Here is a 23,076-nt window from a genome sequence, read left to right on the forward strand (position 1 = left end):
TAGCAAGGAAAGTTATTAGAAAAGTTTTGTTTTGTCTTGTTTTACAAAAGTTAAATGAATTGCAGATAGTCACACTGGTCATAAGTAATGGATGGGAGTCAAAACTAATAAGTCTTTTTGCTGTAAATATGTCTCTCTTTCTACTACACCATGACTATCTTTCTGAATCTATTTCCTTATCTATAAATAATAGAAGAAATCATGCTTACACTACCAATCTCAAAGGTTTTTCTGTAAATATCTCACCTTATAAATTATAAAGATTTGTAAAAATAAGAGGTTTTTTAAAATTTCCCTCAGATAATTCTTTTCTCTTGATCTATGCACTCCATCCTTTTCTCCTTCCACCTTCTTTAAGATAATTCTTTTCTTCATCTTCTTTTCATTATTGTCTTTGATTCATTTCTACCCGTTTCCTCTATTTCAGTTCATTCCTATCCTGAAGATCTCTTTCAACCTCCTGGAGATCAGAGATGGACACTTTAACAAAAAGGGAAAAAGTAAAAATCAGTCCTTATAGATCATCAAGGTCTATGAAGTTTCTCACAGTGCAACATTGCCTCTCCTTGGCCAAAACTATTCCTGAGCCATACTTTCCTTTTCAGCATAACTGGGATAATGCATACATTGCAATTTTACAAGACAACATCTACGATTAATTTGGGACATTTAATACAATAGAGAGCACACCTCACACAGAATAGAACTATATTTGGAGGGTTTGGGGCAAATAAGAAAAACACTTGGCAAAAATGACTTATTTTTTACAGATAATGTGTTTTTATTCCAGAAGACTTAGATAAGCTAATGCTAATATTAAAAGAAAATAAAAACTTCTCTGTCTGGTAAACTTTCTTTTTATATTTCATGTGGTACCTGCAAGTTTCCTCATGTGCCAAAATAGGAAACACTCAGTTGGATCAATGATTTGGCACATAGTGGGTGCTTAGTAAGCATTTACTGACTGATATCACTTCAGAAGTTGCCTCCAATGATGCAGATGGTGACCCATCCAAGCTTACTTATGCCCATCCTGTGCCACTCTTGTCCCTGTCCTCCCATCACATCATTGTAGGTCCACCCAATGTACCAGAAGCCTTCCTCATTTTTTTTCTGATATGGTGATGTTATCAGTAGTACACTCAGGTTATTAACTGTCACTCCTCATTCTCACCATCCAACCAGATCCTCTTTTCCTCCTTGATAAAAGCATTTGTTCCTGTTTGAAGTTCCTGATTGACTTAATGTTTTGGTATGTTCACACCCACCATGTGTTTCTCCATTGCTCTCTTGGGGATATTAAGTTTTAATTTTTCAGAGGCAGTTGTATTTCATGTCTGACTGCCATTTTCCAACACTAATGGAACATTAGTTTGTTTTTTTAAACCCTTACCTTCCATCTTGGAATCGATACTGTGTATTGGCTCCAAGACAGAAGAGTGGTAAGGGCTAGGCAATGAAGGTTAAGTGACTTGCCCAGGGTCACACAGCTGGGAAGCGTCTGAGGCCAGATTTGAACCTAGGACCTCCCATCTCTAGGCCTGGCTCTCAATTCACTGAGCTATCCAACTGCCCCTGGAACATTAGTTTTGATAAGATGGACCTTTGCTTTCATGGGAGACTTGGGTTCAGTAAAAGAGCTTTACAATTTCCAGGAAAAAATGCAGTCTTTCTCCTTTCTGTTAAGCTCAGGTGTGAATTTTAGTTTTACTCCATCCTGCTTAGTCTTTAGAATTCTAGCAACCAGGAATGTATACACCCCCACATAAGGATTAACTGTAGAGGAGGATGGACTATGACCAACATGTGCTAGCAAGTGACAGATCAGAAATAACTGACAGACCCCTTGGGCTGCCCTAAGTCAAGCTTAAGCAACCATTGGTATATGTGAGATGTAGGAAGTGAGGTAAAGAACTGCCTGTTTATTTTGTGTCACTTACTCTCTCTGGCTCTCTCTCAGCAAGGCTGGGCTCTCACAGTGGTATCGGGAGTTCTGGGTGGCATTTTGGTTCTTTAGCATGGATTGGATTAGGTGAGTCTTCTTCCCTGAGTGACCTTGGTGAGTGGTTAGGTTGATTCTTCCTTTCCTTGACCTAAAAATCACTATCCTCCAAAGAGGCCCCTCATCTCGGAGGAGACCTTGTGGCTGGAAGCCGAACTAGATTTAATCTTCTGAGAATGGCCCTTGGCCAAGGCCTCCAAACTTCCCTTGGCTTAGGCGACGCCAGAGAAAATCTTATACCCCTTTCCCTCTTCTTCTTCTTAATTTCTTCCTACTATTGTAATTAAACCACCATAAAAATCCCAAACTGACTTGAGTATTTATTGGAATTGAATTTAAATCCCTGGCGACCACTAAAATAATATATTCAGTCAACAACCCTAATTTTACCCTTAACACAGGGCTTCACTTTTATCCATTTTACTTTCTGCCTCAAATATGCATATTAATGGACTAGCTGAATGGGATGGCCATCCAAATGCATGTTGAAATCTAAGACAATAGACATTTTTCATCCACTTGGTCTTTCCTGTGCACATGGACCATCCAAATCCTCTTAGTATTTACTGATACCTTCCAGAAGGCTCTACAGTGTTCTAGGGTTTGATTCATTTGGCACAAAGTCATATGAAAGACCTCCTCATCTACAGATAATCCTTTAACTCAGGTTCTCCACTTGATGTCTTCCATCACACTGGTGAACACTTTTAGTGAGCATGTACTTCCCTTTTTAATGTTTTGCCTAATGTTTATTATCAGAGTTGTTGAAGAGGGTTATTGAAGCTCATGTAATTTAATGTATTGATTGAAGACACCTTATAAACTCTGTATAGAGACTGTAAGGGTCTCTTTTGTTTATTGAGCCAAATGTTTATTTACAACCAACAAAAATCATATATTCTCTACATCCTTCAGTAGTTAATTAGAAATGTTGAATATATAGTCTTTTGTTGAATTCACTTCTAAAAGCCTCCTTGTTCCTTTCTAATGTCCTCATTCAATTACTGACTATATCATCATAAAGATGAGGACTAATGGCATTTACCTCCTCTTGTTTGTTGTGAGGATCCAATGAAAGTGCATGTAAAGCACTTTGTAAGCCCTAAAACATCATTAAAGTGGCATTTTTAGTACCTCAAGAACCACCCTACACATCTATTATCTTGAAACTTGGTTTTGTTTGACTGATATCCCCAAAGAAACAACTAATCATATTGCCCGAATGACTGGATGTGCTGGTTGGGAAAAAACAAACAATAACAAGGAAAAACTGATCTTCTGTCCTTTCTGAGAGGAAACCTTATTGTAGTATTTCCTAAAATGTGTTCCATGGAGTCCTGGTGTTAATGAGCTAGGAGCCAAGGGTTATGGGAGAAAATCTTTTTTTTTTTTAACCCTTGTCTGTCTAAAAATCAATACCGTGTATTGGTTCTAAGGCAGAAGAGCAGAAAGGGCTAGGCAATGGGGGTTAAGAGATTTGCCCAGGGTCACACAGCTGGTAAGTGTCTGAGGTCAGATTTGAACCCAGAACCTCCCATCTCAAGGCCTGGCTCTCAATCCACTGAGTCACCTAGTTGCCACCTATTGGAGAAAATCTTTACACTAATGGTATAGTAGTAGATTGAGTGGTGGACCTAGAGTCAGAAAGAGCAGAGTTCAAATCCAGTCTCAGATACTTCCTGTGTGACCCTGGGCAAATCATTTAAGTCTTGTTTGCCTCACTTTTCTCAATTGTAAAATGGGGATAAGAATAGCACCTACCTTCCAAGGGGATTGTGAAGATCAAATTAATATTATTTGCAAAGTGCTTAGCACAATACCTGGCACATAATAGGCACTTAAGAAATGCTTATTCCAGCAGAACAAGGAGAACATTACACACAGAAAACTGTTATGTTATAGGATGATCAAAGGTAATTGACTTTCCTACTAATAGCAACGCAAGGATCCAGGACAGTTCTGTTGGACTTATGAGAAGGAATACTGTCCACATCTGGAGGAAGAACTATGAAAGTTGAAATCCAGAAGAAAACACATGATTTATAACTTGTTTACATGGGTAAGTGATTTGGGGTTTTGGTTTTATTTTTTTAACATTATTTCTTTATTTGGTCAATTTCAAACATTATTCCTTGGTTACAAAAATAATTTTCTATTCCCCCCTTCCCTTTCCCCACCCCTCCCATGGCCAACATGCAATTCCACTGAGTATTACATGTGTCCTTGATCAGAACCCATTTCCATGTTGTTGGTGTTTGCACTAAGATGATCATTTAGAGTGTACATCCCCATCCCTTCGACCCATGTAATCAAGTAGTTGTTTTTCTTTGGTGTTTTTACTCCCACAGTTTTTCCTCTGAATGTGGATAGTAGTTTTTCATGTAGATCCCTCCAAGTTGTTCAGGATCACTGCATTGCCACAAATGGAGAAGTCCATTACATTTGATTGTACCACAGTGTATCAGTCTCTGTGTACAATGTCCTGGTTCTGCTCCTTTCACTCTGCATCAATTCCTGGAGGTTGTTCCAGTCCCCATGACGTTCCTCCACTTTATTATTCCACAATAGTATTCCATCACCAACATATACCACAGTTTGTTCAGCCATTCCCCAATTGATGGGCATCCCCTCATTTTCCAATTTTTTGCTACCACAAAGAGCGCAGCTATGAATATTCTTGTACAAGTCTTTTTCCTTATTATCTCTTTGGGGTACAAACCCAGCAGTGCTATGGATGGATCAAAGGGCAGACAATCTTTTAGTGCCCTTTGGGCATAGTTCCAAATTGCCCTCCAGAATGGTAGGATCAGTCCACCATTCCACCAGCAATGCATTAGTGACTTTGCCACATCCCTTCCAACATTCATTACTTCCCTTTGCTGTCATGTTAGCCAATCTGCTAGGTGTGAGGTGATACCTGAGTTGTTTTGATTTGCACCTCTCTGATTATAAGAGTGGGATTTTGGTTTTAAAGAATTACTTTTTTACAAAAATGAATAATATGGAAATGGGTTTGAATGATAATATATATGTATAAACCAATGAAATTACTTGTCAATTCTGGGAGGGGGTAAGGATGAGGGAGGGAGAAAACATGAATGATGTAAACATGGAAAAAATTTAAAAATTAAAAAAATATTTATTCCCTTCTTCCCTACTAATGATATCTTATCTTCTAAAATATTATGTGTAATAAAATACATGCATGAAAACAATCACAACAAAAAATTATCTCCCAAATTTCCCTGAGGTTCCATTTATCTTAGGAGGTTTTGTGGATCCCTTAATTCCTTCCAGCTTTAAATTATATGATAACTATGTAACCTCAATGAGCATTTCTTGGTCTTACCAATATATTTCCAACCTCAAATGTCCATATCACAATTAATTTGGCCCCAGCTAATCTAGTGCATCCCATTGCTCTTTTTATATTGTTTTGAGACAATAGGCACTTCCCAATAAACACAAGAAAAGTCCAAAGCTCACAAAGTTCATTACCCCCTCAACAATATCTCATGATTGCATCTGAGAGTACTTTTGAAGTTTACCAATTATTAATAGAAAAGTACCCCTTTTCAAACATTCTGTCCAAATAGAAGAGGACTGGCTGTCTGTCCACTTCTGCTAATGCAGACCAACTCCCCAAGGAGCAAACTTAATAGTTCCTACACATTAAAATCTTACCACAGTATTCATTCAACAATGTTTCCAACCCACTCATTTGTTAACCTCAACTCTCATCTCCCAAGGGTGTACTATTATAAAATGAAAAGTTGTCCTTGTTTTTAATGGGTACAGATTACCAAACCTTTACTAAGTGTTAGTTAATGGCCTTGGCTCTACCATTGTTTGTAAGCCCCATTACCAATTTGAGCTCTGTAAGGCTGCTAGATAACTTCAAATGCACATCTCCATGTTTCACTCTATTTTGGTCCCAAAATTGAATGCTTAGCACTAGAATTTTCTTTGTTAAAGAGTTTAGTCTGTATTTAGATGTCTATTTGAGTCTAAGAAGTATCTTTTTTAAAAGGCCAGCATAGAAACTAATGATAGTCTATTGTGGAGGAGAAGCAATATATGTCCCCTATCAGGGTTCTTCCTATAACCACTGACAAAAGCTTTCAAGAAGTTCTATCCTCTGGACTAAGCTTCAGGAATATAATTTAAAAATCACATCAGTTATTTATACCAGATTGTAGAATCTATGAGCTAAAAGATGTCTTACAAATCATCTAATCCAGTTCCACAATTTTATAGGGAGTTACACAACAAACTAATTCCAGTCAGGTGAAATATCTGAGAACAAGTCCTGATGGGAGGTTTGGGAAAGAGCATCAGAATTATGAGTGTCAGTGGTCAGTTAGCCTACTTCATGCCTGCATCTTCTTTCATCAGGATGTTATAACAGCCTTCTAACTGGTCACCTTGCTTTCACTCTCTGTTTTCCAATACATCTCTATATAACAGCCAAAATTATCTTTCCTAAAACAAGTCTGACTTGTGCTATATTATTTCCCTGTTTAAGAATCTTCAGTATATCCCGATTGCTTCTAAGATAAAATACCTCCCACATCCCTTTCCAAATATTCCACACTGTTCTCCTTCATGTATTCTCTGTTCTAGGCAAACTGACTTATTTGCTATTGCAAAACTCGGCATTCTATCTTCCAGCTGTGCCTTTGCACAGGTTGTATCCTGTACTTAGAATTCATTTCCTCTCCACCTCCATCTCTTGGAACTTAAAGCTTCAAGGCTTAGCTCAGATACCACCTTGCACAGGTAATCTTTTTCCATCCTCTTAGTTGACAGTGTTTCCTTTCTCCAAATGACTTTGTTCTTATGTTTATCTATGGGTTAAAAATCTACAACAGAATGCAAATTTCTTGAGATCCTGGACTATGTCATCTTTTTGACTCAGACTTCCCAGGCTAAACTAAAGTCAGATCATCATTGGAGTGCCAGATTTGGAGATAGAAGAACTGGATCTGATTCCTGGTTTTTCCACTTGCTATCTGGGTGACCTTGGGCAAATTCCTTAAAACCTTTGGATCTTAGTTTTCTCATTCTTAAAATGAGATTGGAACGATCCCTAATTCATGAAAAATGTGCTTTTAAGCTATTCACATCTTTTTTACCCAAATTAGACTGAAAGCAAGAATTTCAACTCTAAACTCTAATTTAAACTCTCAATATGAATGACTACACAGAGCTGCCTGGAAGAAGACCCTGAAACATAATGGGTTCATATCAGATAGCTTAGCAATGATATACTATATAATAAAGACAAAGTACATTTAAAGAAGTGATTTAACAATCCAGGAAATTCATGGCCCAGAATTAAGTATTAAATTAATTATACTTCCCAAGTAACATTTTTTCTATTGAAAAGAAAATGATTATAACTGAACAACAAAGTTTCACAAGATTCATATCAATTCTTTCCCTGAGTCATTTGAAACTCAATGAATATCAGTTCTGTGATACCGCACAGCTCTGTTTTGAACAGGCTCCCACCAGTGGAGAATTTTAGGAAAACACTTTCATTGCTATGGTTCATTCTAATAGTGTACACTCAGGGAGAACTATTCTCAATCCTTTATAGTTTTATTAGGCATCACTTTTAAACTAACTTTCTAGTCATATATACTCTTGCCAACAGCATTATGGGGGAGATTATATGGTCAAAACTACCTTCGATTGGGGTCTTTAACTTGTGATCAGTTCTGTATTATTGTTATTTATAATTGTGCTTGATGTTTAGTTTGGCATCCTAATTTTAAGTTCTGTAAGGTCAAGGATTGTGTTATATTGGATCTTTACATCCCCCTTCATTCTACTTGCTATGCTTGGTGCTGAGAGGCAGTACTAAGAATTCAATTCTTATCTCTGACAAATACTGGCTATGTGATTGCTCAGACAAGTCTGGCCCTTTGTGATTCCATTTTGGCATATTTTTGGCAAAGATACTGGAGTGACTTGCCATTTCCCTCTCCAGATCATTTTACAGATGAGGAAACTGCAGCAAACTAGGTTAAGTGAGTTGCCCAAGGTCACACATTGTCTGAGGCCAGTTAGAAGTATTTGAGGTCACATCTGAATGCAGGTCTTCCTGACTCCAGGCCTGGTGTTTTATCCACTTTACCACCTAAATCTCAATCTCCCAGGATCCAGACAAATCTCTTTAAATATAAATTAAGGCAGTTTCTGGTCTATTTTGGAAGAAGGCTTTTCTTTATTGAGTTCCCTATACCAATTAAATTATATGTCCAGTTCCTCCTTGCCTCTCATTCTTACTTTGTACTTCACCCCAAATCTCAGTAACTACCAAAATGCTCACCAAAAAGTAGGTGTTAAATGCATTTTTAAAAATTCATTTATTGAGCCTAAAAAGGCTGAAATGCCAAAGAGATGATGCAGCTATGGTGTGAGAATGCAACTATGGTACAATAATTAGAGAATGGGATTTAGCATCAGAGGAGCTGGTTCCAAAATCTGTCTCTTTTTAAGTTGTCTATATGACTTTTAAAAAACTCACAAAGTCCTTGGGCTTCTGTTTCCTTATCTGAAAATGAGAGGAATAGGGTAGATGACATATAAAGCCTCTTCTAGTTCTCTAATCTAGGTAGGCAGGTGGCACCACAGGCCCAGAGTCAGAGATACAAGTTCAAATCCAAGCTCAGACACTAGTCATGTGACTACCAATCTGCTTGTCTTGGTTTTCCTATCTGTAAAATGGAAGGAGGGAAGAGACAGCTTTATCCCTTAGGGTTATTATAAAGATAAAATTAATTAAGATTTTAAAACACTTTGCAAAATTTATTAAGTATTAATAATAATCTTACAATCTTAGGATTCCCAGAGAGGTAGGATAGTATACTGGAAAGAACACTGGCTTGAAAAGTATTAACTTTTGGCTCAGCCACATTCAGTTCAAGAAATATTTATTAAGTATCTTCAGTGTGCAGGGTCTTGTGATGGAAATAGAACAACAACAACAAAAAAGAAACAGTCGAGGCACTCAGAAAAGCTTTCATTCTATCTCATGGGGTGGTTGTGAGAAGTACTTTGTAACTTGCAAAGCACTATATAAATGTAACCATAAACTGAACAGGGGTCCTATATATTTGTGATTCTCAACCTAGAGATCGCCTTTGAGTTTTCATTTCTGTTTCAGACTAGAGTGGCTATTTTAAGACAGAAAATTACATAAACCAAACATTTCACAATCATTCCTGTGGAGAGGAAGCCCTGGAAATAAAGAACAAAGGAAAATTTGAGATTTAAACATTCAGAAGATCCTCCCAGAGTTATAATCACAGGATATGAGCATTGGAAGGGACTTCAGAAGTCAGCTAGTCCAGCCTCCACCTGGACAAGAATGTTTACCAAATTGTCATCCCGTCTTTGCCTGAAGGCTTCTAACCTCTACATGCTCTGACTTCTTACACAATTGAAAAGAACTAAAGGGTGAAGACAAGTATAAAAGTATATTTTTTCAACATGGAAGAATGATGTTTATGGAGTTGGCTAATTTGTTTCCTTCGGCAAATGGTTCTCTAGGGAAAGGAAATCAATTAAAATGCTGCATGCTACTATACTTGTGAAATGGAATGAAGAATACATTTTTCGTATAATTACACAAATGAATCTTCATTCCAAGGCTTTAAAAATATGACTTTATTCAGTCTACAGTGAATTTGTGAGTCATCACATCCTTTTACATTACAGTAAAATTGATTTTGTTATTCCTAACCCATAAATTAAAGGTCCTAAGCAATAGTAGGCTTGCTTTGCCCTTTCACAGGGATCTTATGGGTGAGAAAATTCATAGTTTAGGAGAGGACACAAAGTCTTCCTGTGACCATTTAGGAATCTTTGCCCCTTAGATTTACATTTTCATTTCATTTTTTTATCAGTATATTGTTTTAATATCACCTTAATTTCTCAAACTATTTCTTCCTCCTCTATCTAGAAAGCCATCTTTGGTTACAAGGAATAAAAAAGATTTTAAAAAACCAATTCAACAAAATTAATCGACTGAGTCTGAGAGAATATGCAATTTTGCCTACCCATAGTCCTCCCACTTCTGCAAAGAAGGAAGAGAATATGCTTGTCTTTCCTACAACTTTAGAACTGAAATAGATCTTATCTTTTCATTTTCTTTCTTCATTTTCCATTAAAGAAAACAGAAGCCTGGCACATGTTCAATAAAATAAATTGTGCTGGTAACAAAAGCAGGGCTACTCTGGTATTCTGACTTCCAGTTTGGAGTTGATATACCATACTGCTTTAAGAACTAAACATTTGGGTTTGTCTTTTTCTGGATCTCAACTCAAAACTGGAGCATTCTTGTGTCCTCAGATCATTAGAAACCATGGCTATAATTTATTAATAAGTATCAGAATGAGGCAGTCACCCTAAGATCTAGTAACAGCAGGAAAGGCAGGCTGGTATATTAGAGAAAATAATTTCTAATTTGGAATCAGGAAAATATGGGTTCAAGTCCTATCTTTGTCACATATCAGCTACATGATCACTGGCAAGTCACTTCATCTCTTAGCTTTCTATATATATTCAAAATATTCTTAATCCCTTACTGTGTTCCAGGCACTACACCTAGGGCTAGGAATACAAATACCAACAAAAAGACAGTTCCTGCCCTCAAAGAGCTTACATTCTTTTTGGGGGGTTCGGGGGAGACATATTTTATCAATTACACATGATAACAAATTTCCACTTAAGTTTTCTGAAATGATATAATCTAAATTATCTCCCTCCCTCCCATGGTTCCTCCTTCTTAGAGCAAGCAATTCAACTGAATATGGATTATACATATATTATCATGTAAAACATATTTCCATAAGAGGTTACATTCTAATGGAAGACAAGACATAAAAGAGCCGAAAAGGGTCAGGACTGGGGGAGAAACAAGGTGGAGAAATCTGGAGAGTTAGGAGCTGAGCTAGATTAGAAGAAAATATAACTGCTACACAAATGGAAGTTCCAGGAATTCATTAGCTGCTAACGGCGTAGAATTATGAGACACCTGCAGCAGCACTGAGTCAGATCAAAAAGGTTCAAAATTTACAGAAAGATGTCTCAGATCATTTGAAGGCATTTCCACATTAGGAATTTCTTCTCCTTAGAAAGTGCGGGCCCAGGAAAAAAAATGTTTTAAACTCTTACCTTCCACATTAGAATCAATACTATGCATTAGTTCAAAGGCAGAAGAGTGGTAAGGGCTAGGCAATGGGGGCTAAATGACTTGGCCAGGGTCACACAACTAGGAAGTGAATGTGGCTAGATTTGAACCCAAGACCTCCTATGGCCAGGCTTGGCTCTCAATCCACTGAGCTACCCAGTCGCATCACCCCCACAACCCTGTCCCTGACCAAATTTTCTAAAAAGCAACATTATCATGAAACCATTGAATACTTTTAGCGATTTGGGGCCAGACCTAACCCATGCCAATAGGAATAATCCAAGGATCACAAAAATGCAATGAATAGAACTTTACTTAAAATAATAAAAAAAAAGACAGTATTCAGACAAAATCCCATCCCCCTCTACTTCTTATACAACTAACATACTAGGTGCTCTTGAAGGCATTATAAATTTAGCTAAATCTCCAAAAATCAATGAACATTTATTAAGCATCTATTACGTGCCCAACTCTGGCCTACACACTCAAGAAACAGACATTTTCTGCTCTCAAGAAACAAAGTCTAATGGGAGAGACACCATGTAAAAAACTACATACAAACTAGTTTATATGCTGAATAAATTGGGAATAATTAACAGAAGGAAAACACTAGCATTAAGAGAGATTAAGAAAGACTTTATTTAGAAGGTGGAATTTTTGCAAAGTCTTGAAGGAAACCAGGGAAGCAGTGATGAGGAGAGCATTCTGAGTAGAGGACAGTGAGCAAAAAAACAAAAAAACAAACAATAACAAACTCGAATCTGAAGAGAATAGTGATCACTGATCAGAGAAGAACAGGAAGGCTGGTATTAATAGACTGTAGAATGGGGGGGGCAGTGAGCAAGTAGGATGAAATAAGGTCACAGAATGCTTTAAAAATCAAAGGATTTCATCTTTTGTCTTGAAGGTATTAGGGAGCCATTGTAGTTTATCGAATTGGAGGGATAACACCCAGTCCCCTAAGTTGAAACTTTAAAAACTTGAAATCAAAACCATTAATAAGCACATGAAAAAGTGCTCTAAATCTCTTATAATCAGAGAGATGCAAACCAAAACAACTCTGAGGTATCACCTCAAACCTAGCAGATTGGCTAACATGACAGCAAAGAAAAGTAATGAATGCTGGAGGGGATGTGGCAAAGTGGGGACATTAATGCACTGTTGGGAGAGTTGTGAATTGATCCAGCCATTCTGGAGGGCAATTTGGTACTATGCACAAAGAGCTATAAAAGACTGTCTGCCCTTTGATCCAGCCATAGCACTGCTGGGTTTGTACCCCAAAGAGATAATAAGGAAAAAGACTCGTACAAGAATATTCATAGCTGCGCTCTTTGTGGTGGCCAAAAATTGGAAAATGAGGGGATGCCCTTCAATTGGGGAATGGCTGAACAAAGTGTGGTATATGTTGGTGATGGAATACTATTGTGCTAAAAGGAATAATAAAGTGGAGGAATTCCATGGAGACTGGAACAACCTCCAGGAAGTGATGCAGAGCGAGAGGAGCAGAACCAGGACATTGTACACAGAGACTGATACACTGTGGTACAATCGAATGTAATGGACTTCTCCATTAGTGGCAATGCAGTGACCCTGAACAACTCAGAGGGATTTATGAGAAAGAACATTATCCCCACTCAGAGGAAGAACTGTAGGAGTAAAAACACTCAAGAAAAACAATTGCTTGATTACATGGGTCGAAGGGATGGGGATGTAGACTCTAAATGAACATCCTAGTGCAAACACCAACAACACAGAAATGAGTAATTTGTTCCAATCACCATGAAAGCAGCAGCAGAAGCCGGCATGATGGATCACTTAAAGAATGGTCAGATCCTGGAGATGCCATGGTCTTCCACTGCATCCTGGACCAGGAAATGTTGTCCTGACTTTTGTCTTGCCACTGGATTTCAATGACAGAGTGAGGCTGACAGCTTTGAGCCAACTCTGCTTCAATTACGTCCAATCTATGCAAAAGTTAAGACATCAAATGGGTCCTCTTCAAAAAGGAAGGACAAACAAAAGTCCAGCCTGGACAATTCATACCATAGTTAGGAGCTCAAGTTCTGAGTTGTAGCAATAAGCAAAAGGGCCACTATTGAGACCTAGCTAACCCAGGGAAGGGATTGCCTTTTAAACCAGAACATTCTTTTCCTGAAATTCAGAAATATGTAAATCATAAAAAAAACTCACTGAAGCTGTTTGGGCTTATTTTTTCACTTCAGATCATAAGTAATCTAATCCACTATTTCTATAGCATGTGCTTTCTATAGAAAGCCAACATCCTAGGAAGAAAGGGTCTTTTAAATCATAATATTTAACTACTGCTCTTGCCTTCTGGGAGACATGAGCCATAACAGGAAGCAAGCACAAAAAAATAAACACACAATTGCACCAATGATAAAAAAAATGATGTTGTTTCAATCAATCAACAAGCATTTATTAAAAACTTAATCTGTGGGGGCAGCTGGGTGACTCAGCAAGCAGATTGAGAGCCAAACCTAGAAACCAGAGGTCCTAGGTTCAAGTTGGGCCTTGGACACTTTCTAGCTGTGTGAAGCTGGACAAGTCACTTCACCCCCATCTCCTAGCCCTTATCCCTTCTTCTGCCTTAGAACCAATACATGGTATTGATTCTAATATGGAAGGTGAGGGTTTAGAAAATAAAAACAAACAAAAAAGCCCAAAAGAACTTAATCTGTGCCAACCATTATGCAATTTACTGATATGGAAGGAATATAGATACAAAAGGTAGAGCAGCCTTACCTTAAAAAGCATCATCCAGTTTAACAAGGAGATACTCCATATTCTGCGATCAGTACATATGAGGTATACAGAAAATAATAATTTTGATGGGGGCAGTATTATCTACCAGAAATTATAGGATCATAGAACTAGAAGTAATCTCAGAGAACATCTAGCCAACATCCTAGGAAGAAAGGGTCTTTTAAATCATAATATTTAACTACTGCTCTTGCTCTTGCCTTCTGGGAGACATGAGCCATAACAGGAAGCAAGCACAAAAAAATAAACACACAATTGCACCAATGATAAAAAAAATGATGTTTTCAATCAATCAACAAGCATTTATTAAAAACTTAATCTGTGGGGGCAGATTTAACAGATGAGGAAACTTAAGTTTTTCCAGAAAAGTAAAGTGTCTTGTACAAGGTCATAAAGGTAGTAATCAATAGAAGTGAAGTCAGGTCCTGGGTTGTAAATGTAATGACCTTAGGTTCTGACTCTAATCAAGAGAAATATCACCTTACGGCAATGTGCAGGAGCTCATTCCTACAGGGAAATAGGACTTCCAAGAGGAACAGTTGAGGAAGGAGAATTCTAAGTGTGAAAGACAGCCTGTACTGAGGTGGGAAATGGAATGTTATATCCTAGAAACAGCAAACAAGACCAGAGTGGCTAGAACTTACAGTGTGAGTGAAGAAGGTCATTAGCTCATAAAATGTAAAGTACCAGACTGAATGGTTTTTAAAAGGCCAAACTAGGAAGTTTTTATTTTATAGTTGAGGCAGAAGTGAGTCTTTAAAGTTTTGTGAGCAGAACTATGACACAGAATATCTATAGAGGATGAATTGGAAATGAGAGAAAATGGATGTAAGATCAATTAGGTGGCTTTTGGAGATAATTTGTATAAAGGATAATGATAATGCAGGTTTAAACTACAGTGGTTGTACCCAATGAACAGAAGAGAATATATGCAAGAGATATTTTGGAGAATTGACAAGATATGGCCATTGACTGGATAAGGGAGTTAAGAATGAAGAGTTCAGGATTTCTTGGTTGTGAACCTGGATGACTAGAAGAATGGCAGTGCTCTTAGCAGAAACAAGGAAGTCAGAAGGAAGAATAGGTTTAAAGGAAAGCATGAGTTTAGTACTCAACTCGTTGAATTTGGGATACCTATGGGATATTGTGAATCTTAAAATTTCTCAGACTTACTTCAGAAGATTTAATTAAGCTATTCCTTATTTTAAACAATGGAAGTACTTGATCAGGAATGTATTGAGAACTTTACATTACTCCACCCATACTTAGGCATACTTTAGGGGAAGATAAAGTTGTAAAACTCCTTACAGAACAATGAAAAAGTCCCCAACCCATACTTATAGTGAGGCCAAGTCCTTAAGCTAGGTCTATTTTTAGATCTAATACAAAAGGGTGCTAAGTGCCTATGAAGGTCAAATTAATCACTAAAAGGTCAGGCAACTTGCAAGGGACAAGCTTAACAAAAAAGGTGTGAAGTTTTAGTCTACCCAGAGAAGTTGAGAAGGAAAGAAGATGTGAATTAAGAATGGTCGTCCTGTGGAAAGTGTCTACTGTGTTTGGTAGATGTGAAAATTTAGGGGAGGTGACATAGGAGAAAATTTTCTTTAAAAGGAAGAGGTTTAGGCCTCTGAGGAATTCAGCTGAATTGGAGGTCAGGAGTCAGAGGAGGCTGCTGGAGCTCTCTCGGTGGCTGAACTTAGTTCAGCTTCCTGAGCTAAACAAGAGAGTGTCTCTGAACACTAGAGCTTGCTTGGAACAAAATCTTGTGGTGAGTGGATTAAATACTGACTGGTCTCTCTTAAGGCTCAGGCCTAGGCCAACATGCCTAGGCCCTTCATACTATATTTCTCTTATTCTCTTTTCCATAATTCCTTAATTTATATTAATTAAAATCTCCATAAAACCCAGATGACTTGGGTATTTCATATTTGGGAATTTTTCCCATGGCGACTACTTTATTTTTAATATAAAATCAAGATGCTAAAAATTGATCTTTGCAGTTTTGGCAATTCAAAGTCTTGAAACCATATTTTCGCAGTCACAGTTTATGGCAACCATTCTTTTGTCTGTAACAATATTCAGGTAGAGACATCTAGCAGGCAACTGGAAATGCAGGACTCAGGCACAGGAGTGATGAGAATTGCATATTTAATGTACACTTCTCATAGTGAAATGCTAGATTCTTAAATCAGATATATCTGTAGTCAAACATAAGTATTAAAGAATCAAATTTAAGTGACTTTTTGGATCACTTTCCATTCTTCAATACTTTCAATGTTGCTTCCTATCACATTTTTTTTCGAGGGGGTGGGTGGGTAGATCTGAACCACTGATGATCTCTTCATTGTATCTGGCCATCTGTCTCTTAATTCCAAAAACTTATGTATTTGGGGCCATACATGTTAAATGTATCCATGTGCGCTTATGCGTGCGCACCCCTCCACCCCCAACCTGCAGTTTTCTATAGAAATGGCTGACAAAGACAGAAGGAACAACTGTTAAGGACTTCTATTAGCTAATATTTAAATCTCTTCTGCTGGTATATCCATATCCCATTGTCTTTTCTATATGCAAATTTTAAAAGCTTCAGGTTGAAAGGCAGAGGGGTAAGAAGGTAGCTTGAGTAAATGGCTGGCTTTGTTTCTTTCAGATTATGCGGTAACTTGCATTTGTTCCATTCAGCTACCAATTTATAAAATCTTATACTTAACTGAAAGACTAATCATCAGGCAAAATGGTAATTCATTTTTTAAACAAAATAATATTTGGAATATAGTGACATATTACTTTCACAATGTTGTCACAGATGATTTATCATCTTTCCTTTAAATACATGTAATAGAAGAAATGTAAACAATTCGAATTCCAAAAATATAAATACACATGTAGCTTAAATTAAATTAATTTATTTTAGAATATCCCTCTTAGACCTGCATGCATTGGTTAGCACAGAGTTGAACATTATCACAATCTTCTTTGTAAAAGTTAAAAGTGTTTACTCTGATCACTGCTTCTTCACCAGAGAGCCCCATGACTGCCAAACTGTGGTAATACTGTTGAGTCAGCAATTTATACAAAGTTCAATAGAAAAAATTTACTGAATATCCTCTGTTTAATGTAAACAAGGCAGGAGGCAAACAAAGAGTTTATAGTAACACTATTTTACAGGGCCTGAAATGATTATCAATGTATTTGTTAAAGCACTGGACTATTACCATGGCATACATATCTGGATTTATCATACAACCCAAAATACAAACACCATGTAATCTGTGAGTTAGCATTTCACGGTTTCTATTAATGTCTGTGAACTTCATAATTAAATGGTCATTTTACATTTATACAATAATTTGTGGAAAAAACTTACCAATTGATGAAGTAATTCCATAATTTTTGTGCCCTGTAAAATTAGGTGTAACAACTTTTACACTAGCAACAGTGTAAGCAAGCTAAGGATTTGGGTCCATATATACATATAGTAATGTACAACCAGACTGAAAAGCTGTGTATTAACTCACAACTCTCATATTGCACAGACAGATATATTATGAGAACTATACATAGTTACAATGTGAGCATCGCAATGTCAAAGGCTGAAGGCTAAGACTAATGCTCATTATAAAAACTTCAACAGGTTTGAAAAGTTAACTACACTGGTGGAAGAAAAAGTTGTGTTTTTAATGTGCACCCCTATTTACACAAATATGCAGCAAAGCTGAAATTTAATTTGGGATCTGCTTATGGTGATTATCTCAGTGATGTTTTTTAGTCCAACATTAGCCATTAACAATCTTTTATTCAAATGTTCATTAATAGGAAATAAAGGGCCCTATACATGGAACAACAATAAAAACTAAGCTACCTTAGTGCAACTTTCCACTGACAAATCCAGATACAACATTGAGTGATTTTTCATATCTTCCAAACACAAAAAGTGCATGTAAAAATTAAAAAAGTTTATCTTAATTGTTAACTTATTTGGAAGAGTCACTGTATTAATAGAACTATGGTTTCATAAGCACTACCCAGTACAAAAACAAGTCCTAAAGCTTTTAACTTGATTTCATGGGTTAGCTCACAACATCCATTTCTGAGAGGAAGAATAGCATTTGGCTTGAGAGGTAACAGCATCACAGTGACATCTTAAACATTAAACAATTACATACCAAACATAAGAAAATATTAATAAGCAAAATTTACCTTAATGCATTGTTTTAAATAATTCAAATTAAGTAAACAACTTCTACAATAAAGTATGAATGCAGTACTCTTTGCATGAACTGACTGATAATAGCAGACTGAAAGTCCATCATCAACATCTTTTAAAGAAAACTATACATGATGTTAAACTGTGGTTTATAAACTTGATTTTTTTTGTCATTTTACTTTGCAAATTTGGAATATCATTACAAATTTGGACTAAATTATTTACAAACACATATTCTCTTAAAAGGTGGTAAATAGAATGCTCATAATCATTTGATATCCTGTAATGAAAAGAAGCTTTATGAAACATGAAAGACCAGAAAAATGAAATCAAAACAAAAGCCCTAAAAACACAAAAGTTTATCTTGGTCCTATACACAGACAGTGCAGTCTTCATATAAGCAAGTATGTGCTAAGTAAATACAGCTTTGCAAAAAGGCAGTGACAGATTCCCTTTAAGTGACTATAAAAGGTAACACCCCCCCCCCCATATTTTTAAATGGACTGATAATTAAGAAAAAGTGCAGCTGCTTAACTTTAAAAATGTTAACAACAAAAAACCCTAAATAGACAACTTAGAAGACTGATCTGAGTACTAAAAGTAAATTAAATTAAAAAGGCCAAGTGGCAGCGGCAAACACTGCTTTGTCCACAAAGCACTTGCGCCCAGCGCTGTTTGGATAAACTGCCCACAAATCTGCCCAAGAGACCCAGTCAGCATCCACTTTCTACACACACACATACACAGCAATTTACCAAAATCCTTTGACATACAAGAAGGATACTGAAAAACTATATATTTTTTCCCTTTTAGAATCCTACACAACAAAGACTTCAATAAAGAAAAATGTAAACATTAAGGATGTTGGCATTCTAATTGCTTCTTACTAAAATGGTATCAGTCAGTTCTTTGCCTAGAAACTACCATGAAATTCAACAGGATAATAAAATCACAAAATACACTGCCAAGGCACAGAATGTTCTCAACCCAATTTGTGTTAAATAAACTTTAAAAAATAGTTTTAACAAACACAGTGGCAAATATGATAGTTTAAATAAACTGGGACCAACATATGGAATCAATTCTTAACATTGCTAAATAAGATTAAAATATTTTGAAAAATTGATTAAATATCCATTACATAAATTAAGAATTTCTTCACTTTGCTAAATTTTTTTTTATAAAAGACTGAAGGAAGTAAATTTATTCTAAAAATTCTTTTCTTCAGTTATCATCATCCGCTTTTTCTTGCTTTCTTGTTTTGAACTAATTTTTTTAATACATGTATAACATTTTCTGATTCCCACTTTCATCTTTTGTTTGATAAGAATTCTGACATCAAAAAATTACAAAAATCAGTGATTTTCTTTGCTACATATCTATCCAAAAGACTATATGCACCGAGTTCCAGAGAGTGTCAAAAAGCCTCACTACCTTAAATGATATTAAAATAACCAAAGATCATCTAAGTTATGACATCAGAAATTTTACAGCTTTTGAAACAGTCATTAAAAATGTTTGTTTCCTGAAATTCCTTTGATTGCATCCTGGATTCAATGACATGCAATTACATATAGAACCATTACAATAAAGACAATGGCAAAAACTTATACACCTGCTACCAAGAATGTCCATTCAGTTGTGTTCGTCATGGTTCTGGCTTCATCCTTTCTTGCCTGGGTGATATGGAGACTACCATAAAGATGTTCTTCATGGTGTAGATGAAGTGTGATACTTCACAAATGCAATTGCTGCTAGTTCCTTACAGAATTCTTCTAATACAATCACACCCTCTAGTAATGTCATGTGATCAATCCTGATAAAGAGAAAAGAGTATAACTGAGAATTATGACAAAATATTAGTATGTTTCTAAGTGTTGAAGCTTTTATATGGCAACGTAACTATGACTTACACTGGTCCTTCAGGCTCCAAACCAAGTAGTCGTTTTCTGACCAGCAAAAGTTTGGGGGTGAAATCTGGAATCCGCTGGATTCGGACCATAAGGTCACCAACAACCTGCAACACATTGAGTTGTTAATTATTTCCACTAGCTTTTTACTTGATTCTCTAGGATTCTTTAAACAGACCATCATATCATCTGCAGAGTGATAATTTAGTCTCTTCATTGCCTACTTTAATTGCTTCAATTTCTTTTTTTTCTCGAATTGCTGCCGCTTCCATTTCTAGTACAATGTTAAATAATAGAGGTGATAACCTGGGCATCCTTACTTCACTCCTGATTTTATTGGGAAGGCTTCTAACTTATCCCCATTGCAGATGATGCTTCCTGATGGTTTTAAATATATACTGCTTATTATTTTTAGGAAAGGCTATTCTATTCCTATACTTTTTAGTGTTTTCAATGAATGTTATATTTTGTCAAAGGCTTTTTCCTGCATCTATTGAGATAATCATGTGATTTCTATTGTTTTGATTGTTGATACGGTCAACTTTGTGGATGGTTTTCCTAATATTAAACCATCCTTACATTCCTGGTGTAAGTCCTACCTGATCATAGTGAATAATTTTCACAATCACTTGCTGGAGTCTTTAGTTCAATTATGGCTTCTTCCTAGATCACTTTCTAACTCTGTGACCTTGAGCAAGTAACTTAACTCCAACTGCCTAGTTCTAACTGATCTTCTGCTTTGGAACCTATAATTAATTTAAATTCTAAATCAGAAGGTAAGGATTTTTTAAAAAGAGCAGTTCCTGGAAGTGTGAAGAAGCAAGAATAACATTAAACCTTTGTTTCAGGAAAAACTGGTTTGCATTGATTTATTTGGAAACTAGGATAATAATATATGCTCAATCCACTTAAAAGAGAATTAGAGTGAAAATGAAAAACGATGAACAATGAGTGTTGGACAAAATATTCACGTGTACCCACTTAATGTAAAAATTTAACAATATTTTTCAATATTCTTCTTCAATATTCACAGGATAATAGATTCAGAGTTGGAGGTGACCTTAGAATGTATTGAGTACAACATCTTCATTTTATAGATGTAGAAACTGAAGTTCAGATGGTAAGTAACCTACCCAAAAATCATATAATTTGCAAGAAGCAGTCAAGAATTGTTACAAGGGAATCACTTTAAAAGACTACATTTAGTACCATGTTAGTTAGTTTCTTTATCTAAAGCTAATGCAGAATTTGACAGAATCTCAGGCTGAGATCAGCATGGTCAACAATAGAAACATGGAGATCATTTGACTCTAAGTAAAAGGACCCAAGTCCAATTCATCCTTCTGTCACATTCTGGGGTAAGTCAATTAACCTCTCTGGCCCTTTGATTCCTCATCTATAAAATGCTGTGTTTGGATTAGAAGAGTTCTAAGGTCCCTTCTAGCTCTAGAGCTATGATGTTAAAATTGTTAAAGTTACTATTACAAAAATGAATACTATGGAAATAGATTTTGAGTGATAATATATGTACAACCCCGTGGAATTGCTTGTCAGCTCCAGGAAAGGCGAGGAAAGAGGGGAGGGAAACAACAGAAATCATGCAACCATGGGAAAAAATTTAAAAAGTAAATAAAAAAAATATTTTTTTAAGATTGTTAAGTGTTATACGGGGCCTTGGAGTTTATCTGATCTAACACCTTCATTTTATAGATTAAAAAACTAAGTCAGAAGGAAAGGAAATAAATTTGTACATATCCACATAGCTATGTGATGACCAGGACTCAAAGATGACTCTAAATACAGTGTCCAGTATATATTATATTATAGCATACCACCCAGATGAACTCAGCTTCTTTTCAAGGCAAGCACATGTCTGATCTATTTTTTTATATTAAACTATTTTTATATTTTTAAATATTTTAAATATTTATTTTTATATTTAAACTAGTTTTATATTAAACTATTTCTTTATTGTGTACACAAACTAAAATCAAATATTATAGTGACTATAAACTTGGTTTAAAGATTATGTACAAAATAGCTTTTTAAACACTTTATTAAAACTAGTATAAAATACTATTTTTCCTTAAAAAATTTTAACAATATGCTAGCACCTTTAGAGATTTCTTTATAGCACACATTAATCACTTACCCTGACAATAACAGAAAAAAGTGATCTACAGCCAGAAGCAAGATTCACATATGGATCCAAAAGGTACTCATGTATATGAGGATGAGGGAAAAGAGAAAGTCTGGATAACACTGATGTTACTTGTAAATTTACATCATATGGCTGTGGAAAGAAAAAAGGCGAGAGACATTTTTTATTTTTCTTATATTTGATACTATTCACTTAATAACATTCAACCTAAGTTCATCAGAAAACACAATCCAGGGGGCAGCTGGGTAGTTCAGTGGACTGAGAGCCAGGTCTAGAGACAGGAGGTCCTAGGTTCAAATTTGGCCTCAGACACTTCCCAGCTGTATGACCCTAGGCAAGTCACTTAACTCCCATTGCCTAGTCCTTACCACTTTTTTGTCTTGGAACCAATGCATAGTATTGATTCCAAGATGGAAGATAAGGGTTAGAGAAAAAAAAAGAAAGAAAACACAATCCACTATTTAACTTTTCTAATATGACATTCTATAGCTAAAGGCAAGCATCAAATCTATCAGTGTTAACCCTAACAACCTTAATTAAAAAAAAAATTAGCATAGATTTTTAAAAAATACATTACAATACATACACAAAAACATAATTATTTCTTTAGGATTTTTCACTATCTAATTTACATAATCAAGAAAGGTTAAATGATATATGGATGTAGTTAGTTAATCTCAGTTCTGGCACTAATTTTTTGACTTGGGGAAAATCACTTTGTTTCTGTGAATCTTCATTTCCTTCTTTGTAAAACAAAGGGGCTTTGCTTCTTAGAATTTTGGCAAAAATCAAATATGGAATTGGACTATATGA

The 23,076-nt window shown here is 36.0% G+C and overlaps 1 protein-coding gene across 2 annotated transcripts in view; it reads right to left on the bottom strand.

Annotated features, from left to right (window-relative positions):
- Positions 1–16,871: 16,871 nt before the first annotated feature.
- FHIP2A (FHF complex subunit HOOK interacting protein 2A) overlaps positions 16,872–23,076 on the bottom strand; it is a 46,405-nt gene continuing 40,200 nt past the window's right edge. For both annotated transcript variants that reach the window (XM_001368228.5, XM_056803704.1), the window contains exons 15-17: positions 22,255–22,395; positions 20,106–20,209; positions 16,872–20,008 (exon numbers count right to left, since the gene is read on the bottom strand). In XM_001368228.5, coding sequence (XP_001368265.1) covers positions 19,903–20,008; positions 20,106–20,209; positions 22,255–22,395 — 351 coding nt within the window. In that variant the 3' untranslated portion in view covers positions 16,872–19,902. The remainder of the gene's footprint in view (positions 20,009–20,105; positions 20,210–22,254; positions 22,396–23,076) is intronic.

Source organism: Monodelphis domestica, chromosome 1 (assembly GCF_027887165.1).
Source record: "Monodelphis domestica isolate mMonDom1 chromosome 1, mMonDom1.pri, whole genome shotgun sequence".
Classification (NCBI taxonomy): Eukaryota; Metazoa; Chordata; class Mammalia; order Didelphimorphia; family Didelphidae; genus Monodelphis; species Monodelphis domestica.